General features: G+C 38.9%; 1 protein-coding gene across 1 annotated transcript in view; it reads right to left on the bottom strand.

The window, feature by feature from the left end:
• astn2 (astrotactin 2) overlaps positions 1 to 21,149 on the bottom strand; it is a 288,974-nt gene that overhangs the window by 169,651 nt on the left and 98,174 nt on the right. The window contains exon 4 of the mRNA XM_026173680.1: positions 19,657 to 19,809. Within this exon, the coding sequence (XP_026029465.1) occupies positions 19,657 to 19,809 (153 nt within the window). The remainder of the gene's footprint in view (positions 1 to 19,656; positions 19,810 to 21,149) is intronic.

Raw genomic sequence — 21,149 nt, 5'->3', positions numbered from 1 at the left:
TGGGACCAAAGTAACAAAGGTCACCATCAGTAACACACTACAACGGCAGGGAATCAAATCCCGCAGTGCCAGACGTGTTCCGCTGCTGAAGCCAGTGCATGTCCAGGCCCGTCTGAAGTTTGCCAGAGAGCACATGGATGATACAGCAGAGGATTGGGAGAATGTCATGTGGTCAGATGAAACCAAAGTAGAACTTTTTGGTATAAACTCAACTCGTCGTGTTTGGAGGAAGAAGAATACTGAGTTGCATCCCAAGAACACCATACCTACTGTGAAGCATGGGGGTGGAAACATCATGCTATGGGGCTGTTTTTCTGCCAAGGGGACAGGACGACTGATCCGTGTTAAGGACAGAATGAATGGGGCCATGTATCGTGAGATTTTGAGCCAAAACCTCCTTCCATCAGTGAGAACTTTGAAGATGAAACGAGGCTGGGTCTTCCAACATGACAATGATCCAAAACACACCGCCCGGGCAACAAAGGAGTGGCTCCGTAAGAAGCATTTGAAAGTCCTGGAGTGGCCTAGCCAGTCTCCAGACCTCAACCCCATAGAAAATCTGTGGCGGGAGTTGAAAGTCCGTGTTGCTCGGCGACAGCCCCAAAACATCACTGCTCTCGAGAAGATCTGCATGGAGGAATGGGCCAAAATACCAGCTACTGTGTGTGCAAACCTGGTAAAGACCTATAGTAAACGTTTGACCTCTGTTATTGCCAACAAAGGTTATGTTACAAAGTATTGAGTTGTATTTTTGTTATTGACCAAATACTTATTTTCCACCCTGATTTACGAATAAATTCTTTACAAATCCTACCATGTGGATTCATGGATTTTTTTTTCACATTCTGTCTCTCACAGTTGAAGTGTACCTCTGGTGCAAATTACTGACCTCTGTCATCATTTTAGGTGGGGGAACTTGCACAATCGGTGGCTGACTAAATACTTTTTTGCCCCACTGTATCCTTGAGAAGATGAAGAGCTGGTCCAGTGTTCAACAACCAGGACAAAAACTCCCTACTGAATCCGAGGTTAAACTAATGGTTGAACTCTCCTCTCCAGTACCCTGCCATAGACATTCCCAGAATGGCCGAGGAATGTGATCCCCCAGTCCCCACCCTCCAATCCCCTTAACTCTTAAACAGGGAAACCACAACCCTAATCGCTATCCAGAGATACCACACCAGTGTCCATGCTATGTTGCAGCAATGTGTCAGTCAGGACAGCCAGAACCTTAGGCAATTTTCATGCACCCCAGGGGCCTTGACACTGAGCATGTGTTTACTATATCAGTGACATGACCCCCAGAGCGAGGCAAGTCGTCATCCTTGTCCTTGTTCCATGGTGTCACTAAACTCCTACGTTTTTGCATTAGCCACTGCCAGAGCTAAACAACATTTGGGCTGCCGGTACTTCTCAGCATCTCAAGAGTCCCACAGGTTCATAAAGGGAGCCTGAGAGCTCTCTTCACCTCTGGTGTCCACCATCTGGTTACAGAAATACATGCATGACAGGTAAAACAGATAGAACATAGAAAATGGTCCAGTTGGACTCAATGTGCCAAGTCTTCCTTGGAACGTAATCAAAGCTCTGTTTGAGGGGGAATTTAAGATTTTGTGGATCAGTGCTGCCTAACTATATGCTTGGGTACACCAGGTCTGTCCAGCATCTTTACCTGCCACTTTATCCAACTCAGCACCAGGTGGTGATCAGTTCACAGCTCGGCACCTCTCTTATCAATGTTTCCCGAGCTTGCTCCTGCACACCCGCAAGCCATCCACTCATCTAAGTCTACGTACAGTATTTAGAGTCAGCTGTGCACTTTTGTGCTAGCTCATGAATCATTCTGCTGGATCATTGTTTACTGTGCTTCTGTGTCCTCCTTAGTGTCTTGTTCAAGGACTCAGTCATCCTGTCTGTGAAAACTACCTGCTTTACCTCATGGAACTTTCAGTTCACAGCCAGATAAGATTAGTCATGTCAACACAAACACCTGCTCCTCGCTGGTAAATTGCTCTGTCTTGATTCTCACCTGCCCTCCCACTCTCCATCACAAAAACCCACGTTCAATCAGATTGCAGCCTGCTTTGAATTTGACTTGTTCTGTTTCAATCCGCTTTTTTAGTCTGGAAAATTCTCATCCATGACAGAAACACCCTTCGACAATGGTATGAGTTTTCACATTGCATAGTTTCTACACTCGAGGGCATTCTGCAGCTCCCTTCTTGGCAACATGTGTTTGGAACGCCAGAAACAGAACTATCAGCTGATCCAAGCTGGGCCAGGGCTGATGGTAAATGAGTAATCCACAACTTGTTGTGACAAAAAAACAAGGTTATTTTTAAACTGCACTGTCATATCATTTTAGCAAAGACTCGGGACGTAACTTCACATGACAAATGTTGGGAAGGCTGTTTATATTTTTTATGTCTAAAAGTCAGATTTTTAAATCACCAAATATCAGTATCAAACATTCATTTTCCCTTTTTTTCAAGACTTTGAAAGAATACAATACTTTTTCAAAGTATTATTCCTTATCGTTTCTTCACAAAGACACACACACACACTAATACATATATATATCTTTAGGTAAGTGCGTAGGAAATTTAATAAAAATGTGTGAGATTAAGAGAGTTGAAACAGTGATTCGTTTTCATTAAAATGTTAATTTATACATGATAATAAGAAAAATATATTCCTGGCAGAGAAAGTTTACAGAAAAAGGTCAGGCAGAGAATAAAAATAAGACTAGTAGATAAACAAAGAAAAGAAAGAAACAGTAGCCATAAACAAAACAACTGTGAGAGAAAAAGAAAGTTAGGTACCACATTTATACGCTGAAGTGAGGTGATTTGGTGTTAAGAAGGTTTAAAGGGAAAAGGGAGAATAAGGGAGACAGTGTGATTAGCAAAGAGCACACTCACATGTGCGCGCGTGCACAGTGGTTTTATAGAGAACAGACAGTCCTGGAGTGAGAATGATTAGTGAGATGAGCAGATACTGGAAAGCAGGGAGGTGAGGTGATGAGTTCAATCTGAACAGTAAAAGCTAATAATCTTCTTCAAGGGACGATGGCACATCACACCCTGGAAGAATGCTACGATACACTAAACAATACAAGAGAATAAAAGACTTCCACACTAGCAAAAATAGTGACACATTTCTGCTTCTGGAAATGAAAGTGAAAGATTAAGGAAGCAATAAGACTGAACTAAACTGCAGTACTCCTGACATTACCAGGATTCTTTACTTACAGACTTTTTCAGTGTCCTTTGCATTTGGTTAACCTTTGGCACAAGCACCAGGTAAAGAAAACTATTTTTCCAATTTGCAGTAATACACTTTTTGAGGGAATGGTATTTAGGACCTCTCCACCCTACAGTATATCTTGCATTTGAGAAAAGTCTGAAGTAGGACTACACATAACAAAGACACCTAACCCCACACAAAACTGCACCAAACAACCATACCAGGAAACCTCCCCAACCTTCCATGTGCCTGGGATGTCTCAGAGGGAGGACCTCAAAGACCACCAAATGACCACAGTGAAACCTCCATGCATCCAGTGTGACAAAATACCCATTAAGCGGACCATAAAAACCCAATTAGAATAACAAGACCTACAGTGCATTAATTTAGATCTTCAACTGGCAGTTGTAATAGCTACTTAATTACTAAAAGAGTCTATGCGGTTATGTCAAAAAAATCTACAGCTAAGTAGAAGAAGACCATCATTTGTGGGCGGAGTCTGATTTTCTAGAGTGCTTGAACTAATAGTGGATGAAAGCAATGAAACTTTTATCATGAGAAGACAACAGAGCCTAAATGCTAGGCAAATAACTAGATGTACTACACTAGGGGTTGGCAACCTTTATTATCAAAGAACTATTTCTGAGGAATTTTTCAGGAAAGAAAAAATAAAATTGCATGCAGCTGAAAAAACAAGTAAAATGAAACAAAAACCCCATTTGATTATTATAATGTAGGTGATATAGCTGATTAAGTTTAAATTAACATATCAGCATTACTAATAGGTGTAAATAATTAAAAAACACATGTGACTACTCAGCAGGGGACTATTTATGTTTATTTGATACTTAGACTTTGCCTTTTGATTGCAATAATACAGTGTGTTGCTGTAATTATGAATAATAGAAGTAAAATAATAAATTTTGAATTTTTTTTCAGACAAAATGGAACTACTATGGAATGAAATGGAAGCAAGGAAAACATATCTATTAGGTCTACAAGCAATGCGTTTGTGCAGTTGAATCAAATTAAAAGTATGCTTCTTTGTAGGGCTGGGCCATATTATACCGTTCACGGTAATACCGGTATAATGTTAGGCAACGATAGGAAAATGAAATATCGCGATAGAATGGGAGTAAAACGCGCATGCGCAGTGCCTTTGTTTTCATACGCACATGGCCGATTGTTGAGTGAAACAAATGAACCAGAATTGGTTTGTAAAAATGGTGCAACTTCAGTGATGTGGAACTGGTTTGGCGTTTGTCCGTCAGATACACGACAAAGCACATTTTTTTTGCAGAACATGCAAGCGGCCGTCGTTATTGTCGTATTTGTCGGACTAAGATGCTCTTAAATCTGGGAGTAATCTGGGTCCTAAACTCCGCAACTTCAGGTCAAACGAACACTGCAGCATCACTGAGAGTTTAAAAACTGTCTAAATTCTTTCATCTTTAATAAAACGATCAGCATTGCTGCTTTACCAGGTGTAACTATGAAGTTTAACTTCCAGGCATCCATGAAAACAAAATTTATTACATTTAACGGAGTTAGAAGTTAGCAGGAAGCTAGCGGAAGTTAGCTCGCTAGTTTCGCTAGTTACCTAAGCATGATATTGCATGTTCTGACTGAGAGATTTCTGAAAAAAATCAAACGTACAGCTCTGCTATCACTTCCAACATAAATGAAGACGGGAAACTAAACAGCAGTGACGTTTGTAGGGTTACTGAAGTTGGGCTAGCTGGTATATAATGATGTGCTACGTGATCGCTAGCGACACAGCTATGTTAGCATGACATAAACAGTGAAGCTGGAGGACGAACACTAACACTTTTCCACTTATAAAAGTTAACGTGCCTGATAGTTAGAGACAAATGCAATCGCATGGCAGGATGCTGTAAACGGACCAAACTTCAGTCAGGAGAACAACTGAGATAATCCATAACAACTGAGATAATCCATCCACAATACGAGGTTAGTCATTAATATACTGCAACAACATGGGAATAGAGCAGCTGCCAGAGAATTCAACATTAATGAATCAATGGTACAGAAGTGGAGGAAGCAAGAAGAATGAGTTTAATAAAGTTTGATTTATCTGACTGCTTTGTTTCGCTTAATGTGCCTTATAATCCCGTGCACCTTATGGTCCGAAAAATACGTACTGCACACTGCTGTTTAATGTTGCAAAGCACCTCTTTTTAACTTCAGTGGATATTATACATGGTTATGCTCAGGATATGTCAGCCCATTTCTACTGGAAATGCCTTTTGGTTAAACTTTCAGCAAGGAATTTGTATTCGCACTGTTAAATTTTTATATAGCTTTAATGTACATAAAAACCAGCTTCTTGTTTAAGTGAAAATAAAAGGAAGGTTGTCTTTTTGCACTAGTAATGTTGTGGAGTTGTATTTTGTCTTGCATCAATTATATCGTCAGTTATATCGTTATCGCAAATTTTCAAATATATATCGTGATAAATATTTTTGGCCATATCGCCCTGCTCTACTTCTTTGTAAATAAATAAAGAATATAGCAATCTAACAGCTGTAAAAATCAAAAGTAAAAAGAAGAATATTTAATAAAATAGACAAAGACACATTTCAATATATTCTGGCTAAAGTTCAGCTGCAGTTCAAGCATACTTGCAAGCCACCGGTGTTGGTGGTGAAAGGAATAAAATGTGTGCATGTACTTTTAAAATGTTTAGTAGACAGACTCAGAATTAGCCATGATGAAGAAAGGTCCATGCTGGCCACTGAGGTTCAACAAAATGAAAAGTTTAAGGCAAAATGTGACTCTCATTTAAGTTCAGCTATAGTTCCTCCACTCCCTCCATTAGTCTCTCCAAATGTTCGGTCTCACGCTCCCTCCTCTCCTCCAGCTGTTTGGATATATCTCTATGGCACATCTAGTGTATGTTACTAACTTCCAGAACTATTGGGAGGCTCTATGATCTGCCATTGCTGTAAAAGACAAAAAGATTCATTGGAGTGAATGGAGATGACGTGACTGTTCAATTCAGCGGTTCAGATGGTGGTACTAACAAAAAGACTAGAGGCCAAACTGGAGACGGCAGAGTTAAGGATGTTAAGATTTTCACTGGGAGTGACCAGAATGCACAAGATTAGAAATGAATATATTAGAAGGAAAGCGCAACTTGAGTAGTTTGGAGAAAAAGTTAGGGAGGCAAGGTTGAAATGGTCTGAACTCATGCAGATGAGGGTTAGTGTGGGTATATCGGACAAAGGTTGTTGGATATGGAGGTGCCAGGGAGGAGGAAAACAGGAAGATCACAGAGAAGATTTATGTGTGCAGACAGTTGGTGTGACAGATGAGGATGCTGTCAATAGGGTGAGATAGACAAAGATGATTTGCTGTTGCAAACCCAAAAGGAGTTGTTGTTGCTTCCGGAAAGAAGAGGAAAAATAGGTAAAGGATTTACTGGGTCTGTCTGGTCATAAACTACAAGAAAGCTACGACAGTGCAAAGAAAGCTGAAGAGAACAGTGTATGGAATCTAACTCATTAGCTGAGTAGCCAAACAATGACTTTAAAATATTCTTCCACTTGAAAATTTTCGTCAACATAGATGCATGTACCTGCTCTGTATGTTTACAGGGTAGCTTTAAAATGTAATAACAGTATACTATATCATGTAGCAATCCTAACTGACAATATAAGGTTAAGTGTTGCTTTTCTAGAATACCGTTATACAGACACAGATCAATAAAGACAGTCCTTCACTCTTTCAATGTGAGGGAGCACCAGTTGTGAGAAAAGTGACCTTTAATAGGTCAGGGTACACTTGTCAGTGTTAGTTTAAAAGCAAAAGAAAAGAAGAAGTGAGAGGGGAATAAACAGATGTCAGCACTGTAGCTGATTTACAATAGCTAGGATGAATGGTGACAGGTGTGTAAACAAATACTCTAATTTATACTTTGCAATCGTATGATGCATTTGGCTTCAGTTAGATTCCCGTGACTTTGGGAGCAAGACAAATTGACCTGACTTACTGCTTATGTGTGTACTGTAAAGTACACACTGCACTTTTCTGTAGGTAGGATAAGATATTGATGCTCTGTGCACAAGAAGTGTGCCTGTGAGTAAGCTGAGCTGACAGAAGAACCAGTCCCCACATGGCTCAACAACTGGCAATCACATTAAAACACAGCTGTATTCAGCAGTTAGACTGTGTAAGACCAGCAAACTAAATATTTTCAGCTCAAACTCAATATAAACTGGCATCCACATTCATACAAAAGGGAAAGTATGTAAATCTGCCATTTATAATGCAAAAGGCAAACGCAAATGTAAGAAGTTGCAGTCATTTGATTTAGTTTCACAAGAAAAGACTTAAAGAAACATGTATGCAAGAGGATAAAAACATTATAGTTTATAGCAATTATAGAAATCCCTTGCAAGTTTGATATAGGTTGCATTCATTTAAAAAAACTGACCGTTCTTCATTGTTTAAGGATCAGGAAGAAAGGCCTGAGGTGTTCCATCCAGCTACACAGCACCAAGCAAAAGAGATTCAGTTATATAAATTAGAAAATCAGAGAGATAGGAGGGAATCCAGATGGTACAATCTATGATTTAAACTGTTTGGTTTCGGTCCCAGTCTGTCTATTTTTAAGGAGAAACTGTATGTTGGTAAAGGATGCCCACAGGTAAAGTGATGGTGGGATGATGCTTCTCTCATTCATTTTTCTTGTATCTCTCATTCTCCCACTGTTCTGTTAGCACATTCAAAATATTCCCAATCAATACTGCTCCACTCTGCTGCTGGTGGTTGTACCTCTAAGAACTGCACAAACACACACACACACGCAATCCAATTACACACACAAAAAAAAAACCCAGGCCTGCTGATAAGTTATTACAGAGGGCATTGCATTATAAGTGCCACTGACACATTTTACAGCCTAAATTTATGAGTTGCTACCTGATAAAATGGAGAGAAAGGACTTGAAAGGGTGGGAGGCTTAACAATGTACCACTTGGCTCTTGCACACAAACGGTTCAGTGTTTGTGCACTCATCTCTATATATTTTTTAATTGTATCTAACCAGCATCAAGAGCATACCAGCCAATTTAAAGCTAATAAACAAACGGTAATTTGTAAGGAGACCAGTCAGGGAATTTAGAGGTGTTATTATGGAAAAGGTGAGATGGGATTTGAGCTGGGGCTGTGGGCTGAGTAATTTTAGATGAAGGCCCTTGGCAGCTTGCTGTATTCCGATTCCTCATCTGTTACTGGCAACACAGTGCAGAGCACAGCCATTAAGGTTAAAACATTATTGGCTTGCCACTGTAGCTATCCTAGGATACCCCTTGTTGTCTTTATAATCATCCCTGATAGAATTAACACTTTTATAATAAGTTAAAACTTAGCATACAGCTGATCCAGAATCCAGTGCTCTTAGTTGGTAACCTGGATATAAAGCACAGTTTTATACTTCTGTAAGGTAAGGGCAATTTTATTCAGATTTTTTAAATTAGAAATTGAAAACATGTCATTTGCTTTAGGTAAACATATTCATGTAAACTTCCATGAAAGCGCTTATTTAGCAGCAAAATAGCCCCAAAAGTCCCAGACTGCTGGAATAAGGCTGAGATCTGAACGCTCACCAATCCATGACTAATGTTTTGGGGTTTTTTTCTATCCAGGTATTCTTTTGCTGCAATGGCAGTGTGTTTATTACCTGCTGTAGGAAAAAAAAAAAGCCATAACCAATGAGACACTTTCCAGATGATATTATAGATCCAAAAAGAGCTTGAGCAGAGCTTCCACCGTGTTATTCAGATGGCTGTAGATACATACTGTTGTATTTTTCCTCAAGACATACTTTATACATAGTGATGACAATTTAAAATAAAAACTTCAGTCAGCTTTTCTCCATTTCCCTTCTTTAAGAATGGGTCTTGACTGCCATTCTTCAAATGAGACCATTTATGATGAGGCTTCAGCAAACAGTATATGGATCAACCGATGGGCCAGATCCAAGTCCTGTGTCAGATCTTCACCGTATTTTTGTCCTATTTCTTAATGATATGACTTTTAGATGCTGCTCATCTGCTGTAGATAGTAGATTCACATTTCTCTGAAAACAGTCAGGCACCGGGCACCTAAAATGAAAGACTTCCAGAAAGCGGAGAGACCCTCTGCTCAAGGTCACTTTAAAAAAATGTGTTTCCTTGGAAGTAAAAATACAAGGAAAATATAAAGAAAGGAGGGGTGGCTCAAGACATTTGCACAGTATTTTATATGTTTGTGATTTTGCTGATCTCTTCAAGCAATTTAGCTACTTTAGTTATATTTAGTTACGTAAAAAAACAACAACAAAAAAACTTCCTTTATGACTCATAATAAGTAATAGTAATGCATCTTCAATAAGAGTAATGCATCTTCTTTTTTTTCTTTTTTTTTTCTTTTTTTTTGTCCCGTTTGGATCTTTAACCATCAGAATTGTTGTCTTAAGGCCAAGAAAGATGCCAAGCGGATTTATTTTACCAAGTGGATCATCGTGGCCTTGCCATATTGGTCCATTTGATTGACCTTTATTATAATTATGAATTTATTTTATTTTCGGTTGCTACAAACGGGACAGACATGACTGGGGGATAGGACAGGAAGAAAGAATGAAAGAAAGAGAGGGAGAGAAAGAAAACCAAAGGGGAGAAGAGACGGTGAGAAAGGGGGGAAGAAGGAAAAAAAAACAAACAAAACAGCTGGATCACCTGTATGGAGAAAAAAAAACAGAAGAGAAAGCAAACAACAAAGAGCAACATAATAAAAAAACAGCACCATCACAATAAACTAGCTAGCAGTAGATATCAGTAGATACTAAATAATAAACGATATTGTGCAGCACGCAAGATAGACAGCGTACAATGTGCTTTGAGGCAGCAGCCAAGAAAGGTGTAGTCCGCGTCTGTGAACACCCGTGTGTACACCTGTGTGCACACCTGTGTGCATACCTGTGTGGATCAGCATGCTTGTATTCCAAAGGTTTCTCCATGTAACGATCTGCTAGGGAGTGTGGGGAGCCATAGCCCCGTCCACAAGGGTATGAAGCAGGTATGGAGGAGATCCAGGCCCCAGATATCCAGAGGCCCCAGAGTACAAGGACCCGAGGGGGGGGGGGGACCGTGCCACCCTCCTGGGAAGAGCTGAGTAGAGCCCCAAACGAAAGGTTACCCCGCAGCTACGGAGCAGAGGCCAGAGGGGGTTGCAGTGGCGTGCCCGCGGGTTCTGCCGGCAGCCAGCTGTGCCAGAGAGGACCGAGCTTCAGGCCCAGAGGCCAGAGGGCATCCCACCCCCCGGAAGGAGCCCAGCCGGGCCACAGGCGCCCAGCCCCGCCAATCGGCCACCAGGAGTGAGCCGGTACATACAGGAGTAATGCATCTTCAATAATTTCATGATGTGGCCTGATGACATACCGATTTAAAGCAATCCTAAAATAAGCAGGCGAGTAAGAAAGTGAAGCTGTTTAGAGGTGGGAAGTAACAAAGTTACTGATATGAAACAGTTACTGCTATGTAACAAATTCTACTTATGTACAGTAACAAATACTTTTTACTATACATAAGTAGAATTTCAGATTTGTACTTTAGTATTTATTTTTCTGTCAACTTTGAATTTAACTGCACACATTTTAAGACAAATATCTCCACTTTCTACTCCTGATATTTTGAAAATAGGCTTGTTACTTTAGGTTTAATGCATGTGAATTGAGTTGGATTTTTTTTTCATGTCACTGTGCACCTCAAACTGGTTTGAACCTAAATGAGTGGAACAATAACAATAACAATCCTATTGGTGTATCCATTATTGGTGCTTATCACACAGAGCAAACTGAAATAGGCAAAAAATATAATTTAAGCGTCATTTATAGCACTACACTCAGGGCTTAATGATGAACTGTGGCCAGTGTTTGGTTGGTTGCAACACTTTCGTCAAAGCAACAGAAGGGGAATGAGCAAAAAGGAAGTAGCATTTTTAAAGTGGCAGGTGATTTCAAATGTAGCATTTCTAACTACTCAACAAATCACAGACACACAAACTGTTTCTGCGCAGTTTGTCATACAGTGTTTCAGCTAACTAGAGGTACACGGTTGCTTTATTTCCCAGGGAGAGAAAAGAATGAGTGATAACCACTCAGGGATGTAGGAAGGAGATGACAGGAGAGGAAAAAGAGAGATTATTTTTAGACAGTCATTTTAGAATAGACATTTAGAGTTGACTGTGGTGAAGTTAACAGTGATGTTGATCACTGTACGTGGACTGGTGGTGAATGGCTGTGGTGTTCAAGGTCAATGTTAGGTTCCATCAAAGGGAGCAGACAATTACATTTAAGCTAACAGTGCTGATTACATTCACTCACTGAATTCTACCTACATACTAGCTTTATGGTGTCAGTGGCTTGGAAATCAGCCATGGTAGCTCATGTAAAAGTAGCTTATATCTTACTGAATTAAGTTTGCTAAATCCACAAAGAAAAATGAATCTCAGTGAGGCAGCAGCAAAGGTCATCTGCAGCTTCTACATGAAGCTCATACTGAAGCTTAAAATCACAACCATAGAAATTCTTTTTTTGTAGAAATGACTGATTTTTTTAAAGTGACTCTTTTCCCCACATTACTACAGTACAGTGGTCCCTCGCTATAACGGGGTTCACCTTTTGCGGTCTTGCTGTTTTTTGTGTGCAATTTTGCATGTTCTTTTTTGTTTGTTTTGGTTTTACGTACATACATACAGCGGATTGTGTTCTGCATCCTGATTGGCTGTAGACCATTGTCAATCAATCTCACGCCGTGTCTCCTATACGGTACAGAGCACGTTCAGCTTGTCAAATTTACCTAAATCTTCAATCGCTAGCAGTGTGACTCTGAAGTGCTGTACTGTATGTTTGTAAGTTTTCTCCTCAACTATCACAACAATGTCAACGAAATGTTTTATACCGTCAAAGGCAACCGCCTCTCTCTGAGAAAAGTGTGTAAAGTGTGTAGTGAGGGGTTTCACAGCCTTAAAACATCTATAATAATTACAAAAAAATAAAGTTGGCTACTTCGCGGATTTCACCTGTTACAGGTTATTTTTAGAACGTAACTCCTGCAATAAACGACCACTGTACAACCAACCTGTCAAATCACACTTTTGACCCTTGACTATTAATATTCCTGGGTAGGTGTGGAGGTAAAGTCACTCATGTAGGCAAAAGCAAATAGAAGAACTTTTCTTCATGTTATTTTATATTCCATTTGTTTTTCTCTGCTTCCGTTCTACATAACAGATGTTTAAGCTGTGTGAATTAATTAGAATTAGAATTTTGAAATAAAGCCTATTGATATGACAGCGGCGGTTCTGTTGGCAGTGTACAAAAAATAGCTCCTGGAAGAGTTGTTACTTTTACACCAATTCCATTTCAGAACTGGTGCTTCTTCACTTTCACTTGAGTAAAGACGTTGACCCATTTAGAGTATTTTTTAACACAAGTATCAGAACTTCAACTTGAGTGCAGAATGTCTTATACTATTACCACCTCTGCCTGTGGTTTCAACACCTATGATCTCCATTTGTGTAATTTTATTTGGTTCTCCACCTTCACTTTAACAAGACAGAGCACCCCAAAATTATACAAGTTACTTTCACAGTCAGCAATAGAAAACTACTGGTCAATTGAGCATGGCGGTTTTTGTTACTACTTTTTATGCATGTGAGGTTTATTTTTTGTGGAGTCTATAAATTATACATAACCTTGATTTGCTAAAGAATATGAACAAAGTCTCTTACGTGTTTTTTCTTTTCTCTCAACAATAAAATACCAGCATAGATAATAAAAAAAATGCTCACATCCAAAAACAACCTGCAACCTGAATATTGATGCTGCTGCTGTAGGCAACATCAAAGAATATCCCCAGACTCTTTGATTCAAACTATCAAAGACTGTGGTTAGTACTAAGTAGTGGTACTGACAGATTATAGCAAAAGGTGGGCTATGAAAACAATACTTTAGAATTTGCTATGAGTAAACTTAACAGCTTGATCTTTGGCTGCCTTTATTTAGTTAGAAAATGCATTTGAAAATAGACAGGGGCAGTAGTAAATATGTGAACAACATTTCAGGACCTACATCACACCCACAACCCACAAGGGCACATTCCTTAAAGAGAAAGGTCGCTCAGGTTATCGCTTCAGCTCAGGTTTTACCTTGTTTTCTTAACCAACCAGGCAGCCACTGGTAAATGTGGATAAACACATTCAGAACAATATATACAGTCAAATCAGTGATCTTCAACGGATCATTCAGTAACGATATCAATTAACACTTTGCTAAATAAACTCTTAAAATTGCTTCTAAGCTGAATGACATTGTTGTACTCTCCACTGAACTTTATGTTTCTAATAAATACAGCAAAGTACAACAGACTTTCACTACAAGCATTTATTTTTAGGCAACAAACCAAATTACTAAAATTAACCCATTAAACCAGTATCTAACAACAAAGTCAAGAGACATTCAGCTTAACAAATATCATTAGTTTCTCTTTATGGTAAGTAACTCTGAAGCTTAAAACGAGGCAGCAAGGCATCTGAACCAAGTTAGGGCCTGAGTTGTAAACAGCAGAACAAACAAAGACAGGGTCTTTGCTGATCATCAACTATAAGTCTGAACTTCATTTAATCTATCATCTTACCCCAGCAAAGATATTTTGTAGCAAATTTCTAAAATTTCTAAAATAACTCTCTTTTTCTAATTACTTTGATGATTCTGATCAATATATTGGACATTAATCTGAAATAATATCCTACATTTGCACAGCCCTTTAAAAAAGGGCCTGAAAAGCTTACTAATAACTTTTCAGAAACAACAAAGGACATAAAAAATATTTGAAAACTTAATGAGTAATACATTTTAATAGACAGTGTTTAAACGACCACCTACAGTATGAATAGAGGATAACTTAGAAAAAAAGGAAGTTGGTCAGTTGTGTTGACAGAAAACTGTGTGATATAGGTGGTCTCTTGCTGGGTCTTTCACACAGAAAACACAGAGTGTTTTGACTTGGCAGTAGATCAGCTGTATGGTTTGCTGTAGAGAAATCCTAGGGGCTGCACACCCACAGCTGTAATCACTGTGTTTTGTCTGCACTGAAGATTGAAGACTACTGAAAGTGGAGCTGAACACAGAATGAACTCAAGAACCACGGAACACAAACTCTCTGTCTTTCTCCTTATGACACACACACGCACACACACGCACGCGCGCAGGCAACAGCAGAGAACTACTTTCATGTGCTACTTCAAAGCATCAATTAAACAGAAGAAAACCTAGATAATAACCATAAGGTTATCCTCTTCGTAATGAGCCAAAGTATTCGTTGTGACACATCAAAACACCACACCGCTTCTAGCCAGCACATGGAAATGCATTAACACCACAGTGGGGAATAGAATGTGCCGCGGTGCATGCAAATAAGGGAGGAAGTTTTTAAGGACAAATCTTAATATTTGACGAAACCACAATGCGTTGTGACTTCAAAATGTTTTCAGAATGCTGTCTACATCAGAGCAATGAAGTTTACATACACCAGTTCTAGTTCTTACAAACAAAAGTGTCACCCTGTAGACCTACATACAGGCTTTGAAAAGAGTACTAAGGAATGCCTGAGATGCTATTCTCATATATATATTTCTTGAAATAAAGATGGCTTGTGCCTTTTTTTGTTGTTGGTTTATTTATTTTTGCTATTTTGAGCACTACAGCACGTGTCCACTAGTTCCATCATGTTCAAGAGAAGACTTCAAACCTGGTGAACTGTCTGTTAAAGCAATAAAGTTCACCTGTCTCTTTATACCTTTGGAAGAACTTTTCCTTTGGTGGGGTTGCCCTTCAATTAATTGGGGCTGCAAAGGTCCTTTTAAAGAGGTGCCTAGATGAGTTCACCAAATGGTGGCACAACACTGGTAAAAGACAAACAAACAAACAGCTCAGTGTCTATCAGTGTGTTTGGAGACACCAAGTATCTCCAGAGCTCCTCTTTTCCAAGCTACTGAAAAAAGAGCATGCATGGTTAGCATGTCTACTCTTCCTTTTAGACCCGCTATGTACATCATGTCTTGTATTCAGAGAGAGATGCATGAAGAGGAACGTGCAATACATATCAAGGGTTTGTTTATGTATAAATGGGCTCTTTTATCAGAATGGCTTCCAAAATGGAGCGTGGCTTTCCATGTGTCACCTTGTTTTGCTGTGCGTTATTTGCAACTGCCGCGATTCATTAAACGTGTCTGCGTAAGGCATCTGACTCTGTTCATTCTGCATGAGTTGACCCGGTCACACAAGATTTCCTTCACAATACACACCAGAAGTCTCTCTTTGGAGGAAAGGGTAGCAGCTCGCAGCACTTCAATTCCAGGTCATTAGATCCAGTGTTTGTAAGGCATATCCAGCATATCTTAGTAGTACAATGGCTAGTGCATGCAATAAATTTTCTCAGGTGAAAAAAAAGAGATCATTTGGGTGTATCAGATAATTAACCTTTCTTCATAGCAACACTTCTTCAAACTCAGAAGTCTTAATAGCTTGCACAATGCAAGCATTGAGGTCATTGTGTGTAATACTATTGTTGACTTGTATCTGTGTGAAACATGGTGAAGAAAACAGGAGTTTGGCAAAGATGCTCTTAGACAGATTTAAAGTACAAGATAGATCAATTTACTATCTGCAAAAGGCTCCACTTACCATATAATATTCTAAAAAAAAAGACAATTTAGATAGCTGCAAGCTAAACACATGTTTTGCTGATCATAATTTTCTGCCATCACCACAAGAGCAAGTAACATTTAAATTAAAGAGAAGAAAAAAAAATTATCCAGATCAAAGTTTTGGATGCAATTACATTTGCCTGAAATCTGACTAAAACGATGATGGATTGAGCAATCAGAGTGCAGTTTGCATCATATAACCGCTTTCATTGTGCAGAACTGTATTCTTTTTCTTGATATTAGTTATTATTATCTGTAATACATTTCTATTAATGGAAACAGTGATGACTGTGTAACAGGAAAATTTATGCATAAAAAAAAAAATCTGAGTCCAGGTATGAGATGGTGCTACAAGAAACTAGGCCAATATGTGCTGACAGGGAAGCAAGAAATGTTGCCACAAAGCAAAATTTCAATATGCAGACTTGTGGATGCCAGTAGAAGAGTAGATGAACAGCTGCAGGGTTTAGCTGAGCTGACACAACTGCTACTGTAGTTTTCCACACATTCAGTTACAGTTTTTTTGTAACATCAATCTGAAGCAAGTTAACCAGCGGACTGTGATTAGTCAGCTATAACCATATTCATCGGACAATCCTGCACTCGTGCAACTCGTGTGCCCACAACACTTTGTATTTGGTCTTGTTCCAACCCCAATACAGATTCAGGCAAGAATCTACAATTCACCCTAATGACTGATCATTAATGGCATGCTTTCCCCACCGTCTCTCAGGTTCCAGTAAAAAATGTGTTCAACTGCTGGAAATTGTTGTGTGTGCTGCTGGTTGTTGATGCCCCACGCATCATATTCTTACAGTACCTACTGTTTTTCCTCCCACTCAGACACTGAGGACAAGAGCTTTCCTATTCTGCAGACTCATCAGCTGCCTGTGTTCTCCCTATTAGCATTTTAACTTCCTGAATCTCATGTTACAAATCATCAGTATGATATAGAAACTGACTATAATGACTGCAGTGTCTTATCTAACAGTTTGGGGGGAGGGACAAAAAAACAAACAAACAAAAAAAAACAGTGAAATCTTGTGCTCTTTTCTTTGTGTAGTGACACAGGGCTCAGGCTCCGGGCTCCAAATATGTCTTAAGGATAAAATGAACCTATAGTCCATAAATTTAAAATGCTTTTGGGAGTTAGACATATGATTATTCTGACTTGGGAGTGTGCCTCAATGTTTCTTTTAAGAATTGCAGTGATACACAAATCCCTTCAAGTAGTAAAAAACAAAGCAAAATAAGACTTTTTTGTCTTTATTGTTACCACCCATATTCCATGGCAGATAACAATCAACCTGTGTGGTCATGTCATTTATGTCAGTGACATTATTTCCACAAGCTCAGTTAAACCAGCTCTTGTCACTTCTCATCAACTATACTTGGGCTGTATCGTGCTCTACCTGTCTGTCCCACTTAGTTAGATTTGCATATGGATTCTTGTATTGTTGCGAGAGATACACCCCAGTGTTCATGTTCATGTTACACTGCCAAACGTATTAATAGGTGATAAAAAAGAAGAAAATAAAGTGTGTGTGTGTGTGTGTAAGCATATGCAAATACACACTGCAGAAAAGAGAATTAATAAAAATTCTAAATATTCCAAGTACAAATACAAAGTTCTACCAAGCTAAGAAATAGAAAATAGAAAAGTTTCTGTCAACCCGCAATCTACTTTCCTTGGTGCTTCTCATTAAATCTGATGTAATTAATTAATTTCCCTTATGCAGCACTAACCAAAAGATATGACCAATAACTTTTCACCTTTAACTGCTCATAGTAAGTGCTTCTTCTATTATCATGTGGCCCATACTTCGACACTTGTGACACTGTTTCACCTCTAATTATATGCTCTCAAAGGAGACTCTTACTATTGACACCAGAGAGGACATCTCTCAATGACACCCTTCACTCTGTTGAGGCTACATGGATTTAATGGTAAACTTAACCTTATATCTACTACATAAGTAATGCATAACAGCAAAGGAAATGTATGTAGTACATTAGATGCTAACTTTATGGTGATAACTGTCTAGGGTATATGCTAGACCAGTGTTTTCCAACCTTTTGGTGCCATGGCACACCACCAAACAAAAATGTCACAAAAGGTATATTGATCATTTTTCCCCGTGCACCAGACATAGCGGAATTGGTTGAGTTTGTCCCCAGTATACCTTTTTTGCTTTCTTCTGATCACTACTCATGCTAGGACCTTCATCTGGGTCGAAAATTTTCAGCAGGACCAAGATGAAAGCCCTAACTTTTTCTTTTCAAATATTTATCAATTTATGCGCTGTGTTGTCTCACTCACGGCATGACTATTATGTAATTTCTCCTTCGTCTTCTTCTGTTTCACTGGCAGTTGTCAACACATTTAATTAGAGCAGGTAGCTGTACTGCCCTCTAGTGGAAGAGAATGTAATTGTTCTGCCCGTTACTCATGCAGGTCGCTTAAAGCAGCGGTCCCCAACCCCCGGCCCATGGATCGGTCGTTTGGTACTGGGCCACAAGAGTTGAGGCTCAGGCGTCAAATTTATGCTTTTTTATCTTTTTTTTTTTTTTTTTTTTCGTTTTTATCGTTAATTCAGTTTCCCTGGGTCTTTTCCCGTGTGTTATGAATAAAAATTTGGTTTTTTTGGTACTGGTACTGGTTTTATTTTGTTGTATTTATCCGCGACACCTTAAAGGCCGGTCCGTGAAAATATTGTCGGACATAAACTGGTCTGTGGTGCAAAAAAGGTTGGGGACCGCTATCTTAGATTACTAATCAGGTGGAACCAGATAATCTTCCACAGCACACCTGATCATTTCTCACGGCACACCTATGTGCCACAGCACAGTGGTTGGGAAACACTGCACTAGACTACCTTACTATGCTTATTAGAACTTTTTTCAAATTATTCTTTCAGATAAGAAGCCCTATTTATTTCAGGTAAATTTCTGATAATTACTGGAGTGAACTTGCTCTTCCAAATCATATTTGATGAAATAAAGCCAAACAAATTATAAACTGACAGAAATGATAATTGATGAGGTTAAGACTGTATAGTCAATATTTAAACATGTTACTGCAGAACGTAATCGAAGTGACTCTTATAATGCATAAACAAGTGATGGTATGTCTATGCACTGTAGTGGATAAATGAAAGCCTGATACTGTAGGTTAAATGCATTGTGCATGTGACCTCTATGATGATTATGCTGAAGCAATGAAAGCACCAAAGATGTGAATGCCGAATAATGAACTGAATTCAAAACTGGATAGTCTAGTTATTCTGCATAATTTTCTGTGGACAAACTTGTGATTGTGTATGCACAGACACAGATAAATGATTAATGACTACTAATATATTGATTATTTGGACTGGAAATTACCCAGAGGACTACAGATGGAATGCACTGGTAATAAACTGTCCTGTGTATCGTTATTGTTAAACAATAAACAAAATTAATAAATTATCACCCCATCATTATCACTTAGGTCACAAACTATTAGTATCAAGTGGAAAGGATTAACACATACTGTCCAGTATATAGCGTAAAATGAAAAGGAACATGCAAATCCTCTTGTGGTGTCTGTAGTATGTTTTTAACAAAAAATTCAAATTTTTTAATGACTTTGTGTCCTACCTCTGGTGTGGCTCAGGACCCTCCGGCGGCCTGTTGACGAGCTGTGCATGACATGCTGGTAGTGAGACATGTCTGTTGGAGTGTTGGGAACACGGAAACTGTCCTGGAATCTCTGCATCAAATCCTCGACTGACTCGGTGTTTGGGTCAATGGCTATGAAAAAGAGATGCAAAGTGAAAATGGCAGCCATGTCAAAAGGCTTTAAAGTAACACTGTGACAAATGCTCAAGATATTCTAAAGAGATATGCACGGATACAAAGAAGCAAAACAAATGTAGCTTGCATTCTTTTTGTTTTTTAGGAAAGATGGGGGATTAATGTCTGATATACATGTAACACTAGGTTGTGTGCCTGTGTTGATACTGTATCAAGAAAAGAAAAGAAAAGACATCTAGTCAGTTTTAGTTTTTTAGGGGTTTTTTGTTTTGGGGTTTGTTTTTTTTCCTGGACTTTAAATGATTCCATCAATTCAATATTGCCTCATCTCTACAGGGATCCTGCCAGCGCTTCCCCTGATGGCTCAGTTTCACTCTTCCTGATGAATGACTCCAAAACAACTGGTTGTGGGGAAAGCAGGGAGAACAGAAAGAGCAGGTTTTTTTCTTTACAGATTGAATTTAACAATAGAAAGGACAAACAATTTCTATGACTTGTTCAGATGTCCTGGCTCATTTACAACAACAAAAACGAGAACAGAAAACATTACGAGTTAAGACTATTTTCCTCTTATTGCTTCCGAAGCACACAAAAAGGTTGAAACTGAAACATTAGATAAACACACACACACACACACATATATACATATACATATATATTAGGAGTGCAACGATACACAAAATTCACAGTTCGGTTCGATACTTTGGTGTCACGGTTCGATATTTTTTCGATACAAAAAAAAAAGTTCATGCTTTTTTAAATTTGTCATTTACTAAAATTATAAATATATATTTTAACTCAAAAGTACAGTTTTTAAATTTAATGTTGCTGAAACAACAAAGTAATAATAAATAAATAAATATATCTGATCGAGAAATCACTCATCTTTGGAAAAGAGAGTTTATTACAGAGAAATGGCTCTTTCCAAAATAAAAGCTATACTATACACTTCTTCTGGGCTATATTCTCAGCAGCATATTAAACATATCAGGTCCCCATAAGGAGAATCATGTGCTAACGGCTGTCTAAATGACTCGGGTAAAGTTTGTAGCATGCATGCTTGTTGTTTTTGTCTGCTTCCACTTGTCTTTGCACTAGGATGATGTCAGAATAAATGTGCAGTCATATTCGTTGTGTTCCCACTAGTGCTGTCAGCTTTAATCTCGTTGAAATGACGTTAACGCCACAACAGGCAAATCTCCGTTAACCAGCTACCGCGGATCGCCCCGTGCGTGGGGCTGGACCGCCAACACGTTAACGAGCTAACTGCGCTAACACACTAGTTCCCACCAATGTAATTGAGCATTGCGTGGCACATCCGACATACTGTTTTACTT

This window comes from Astatotilapia calliptera, chromosome 7 (genome assembly GCF_900246225.1).
Source record: "Astatotilapia calliptera chromosome 7, fAstCal1.2, whole genome shotgun sequence".
Taxonomy (NCBI): domain Eukaryota; kingdom Metazoa; phylum Chordata; class Actinopteri; order Cichliformes; family Cichlidae; genus Astatotilapia; species Astatotilapia calliptera.
Note: the sequence above shows the minus strand (reverse complement) of the source record. Positions and strands in the feature narration are given on the sequence as shown.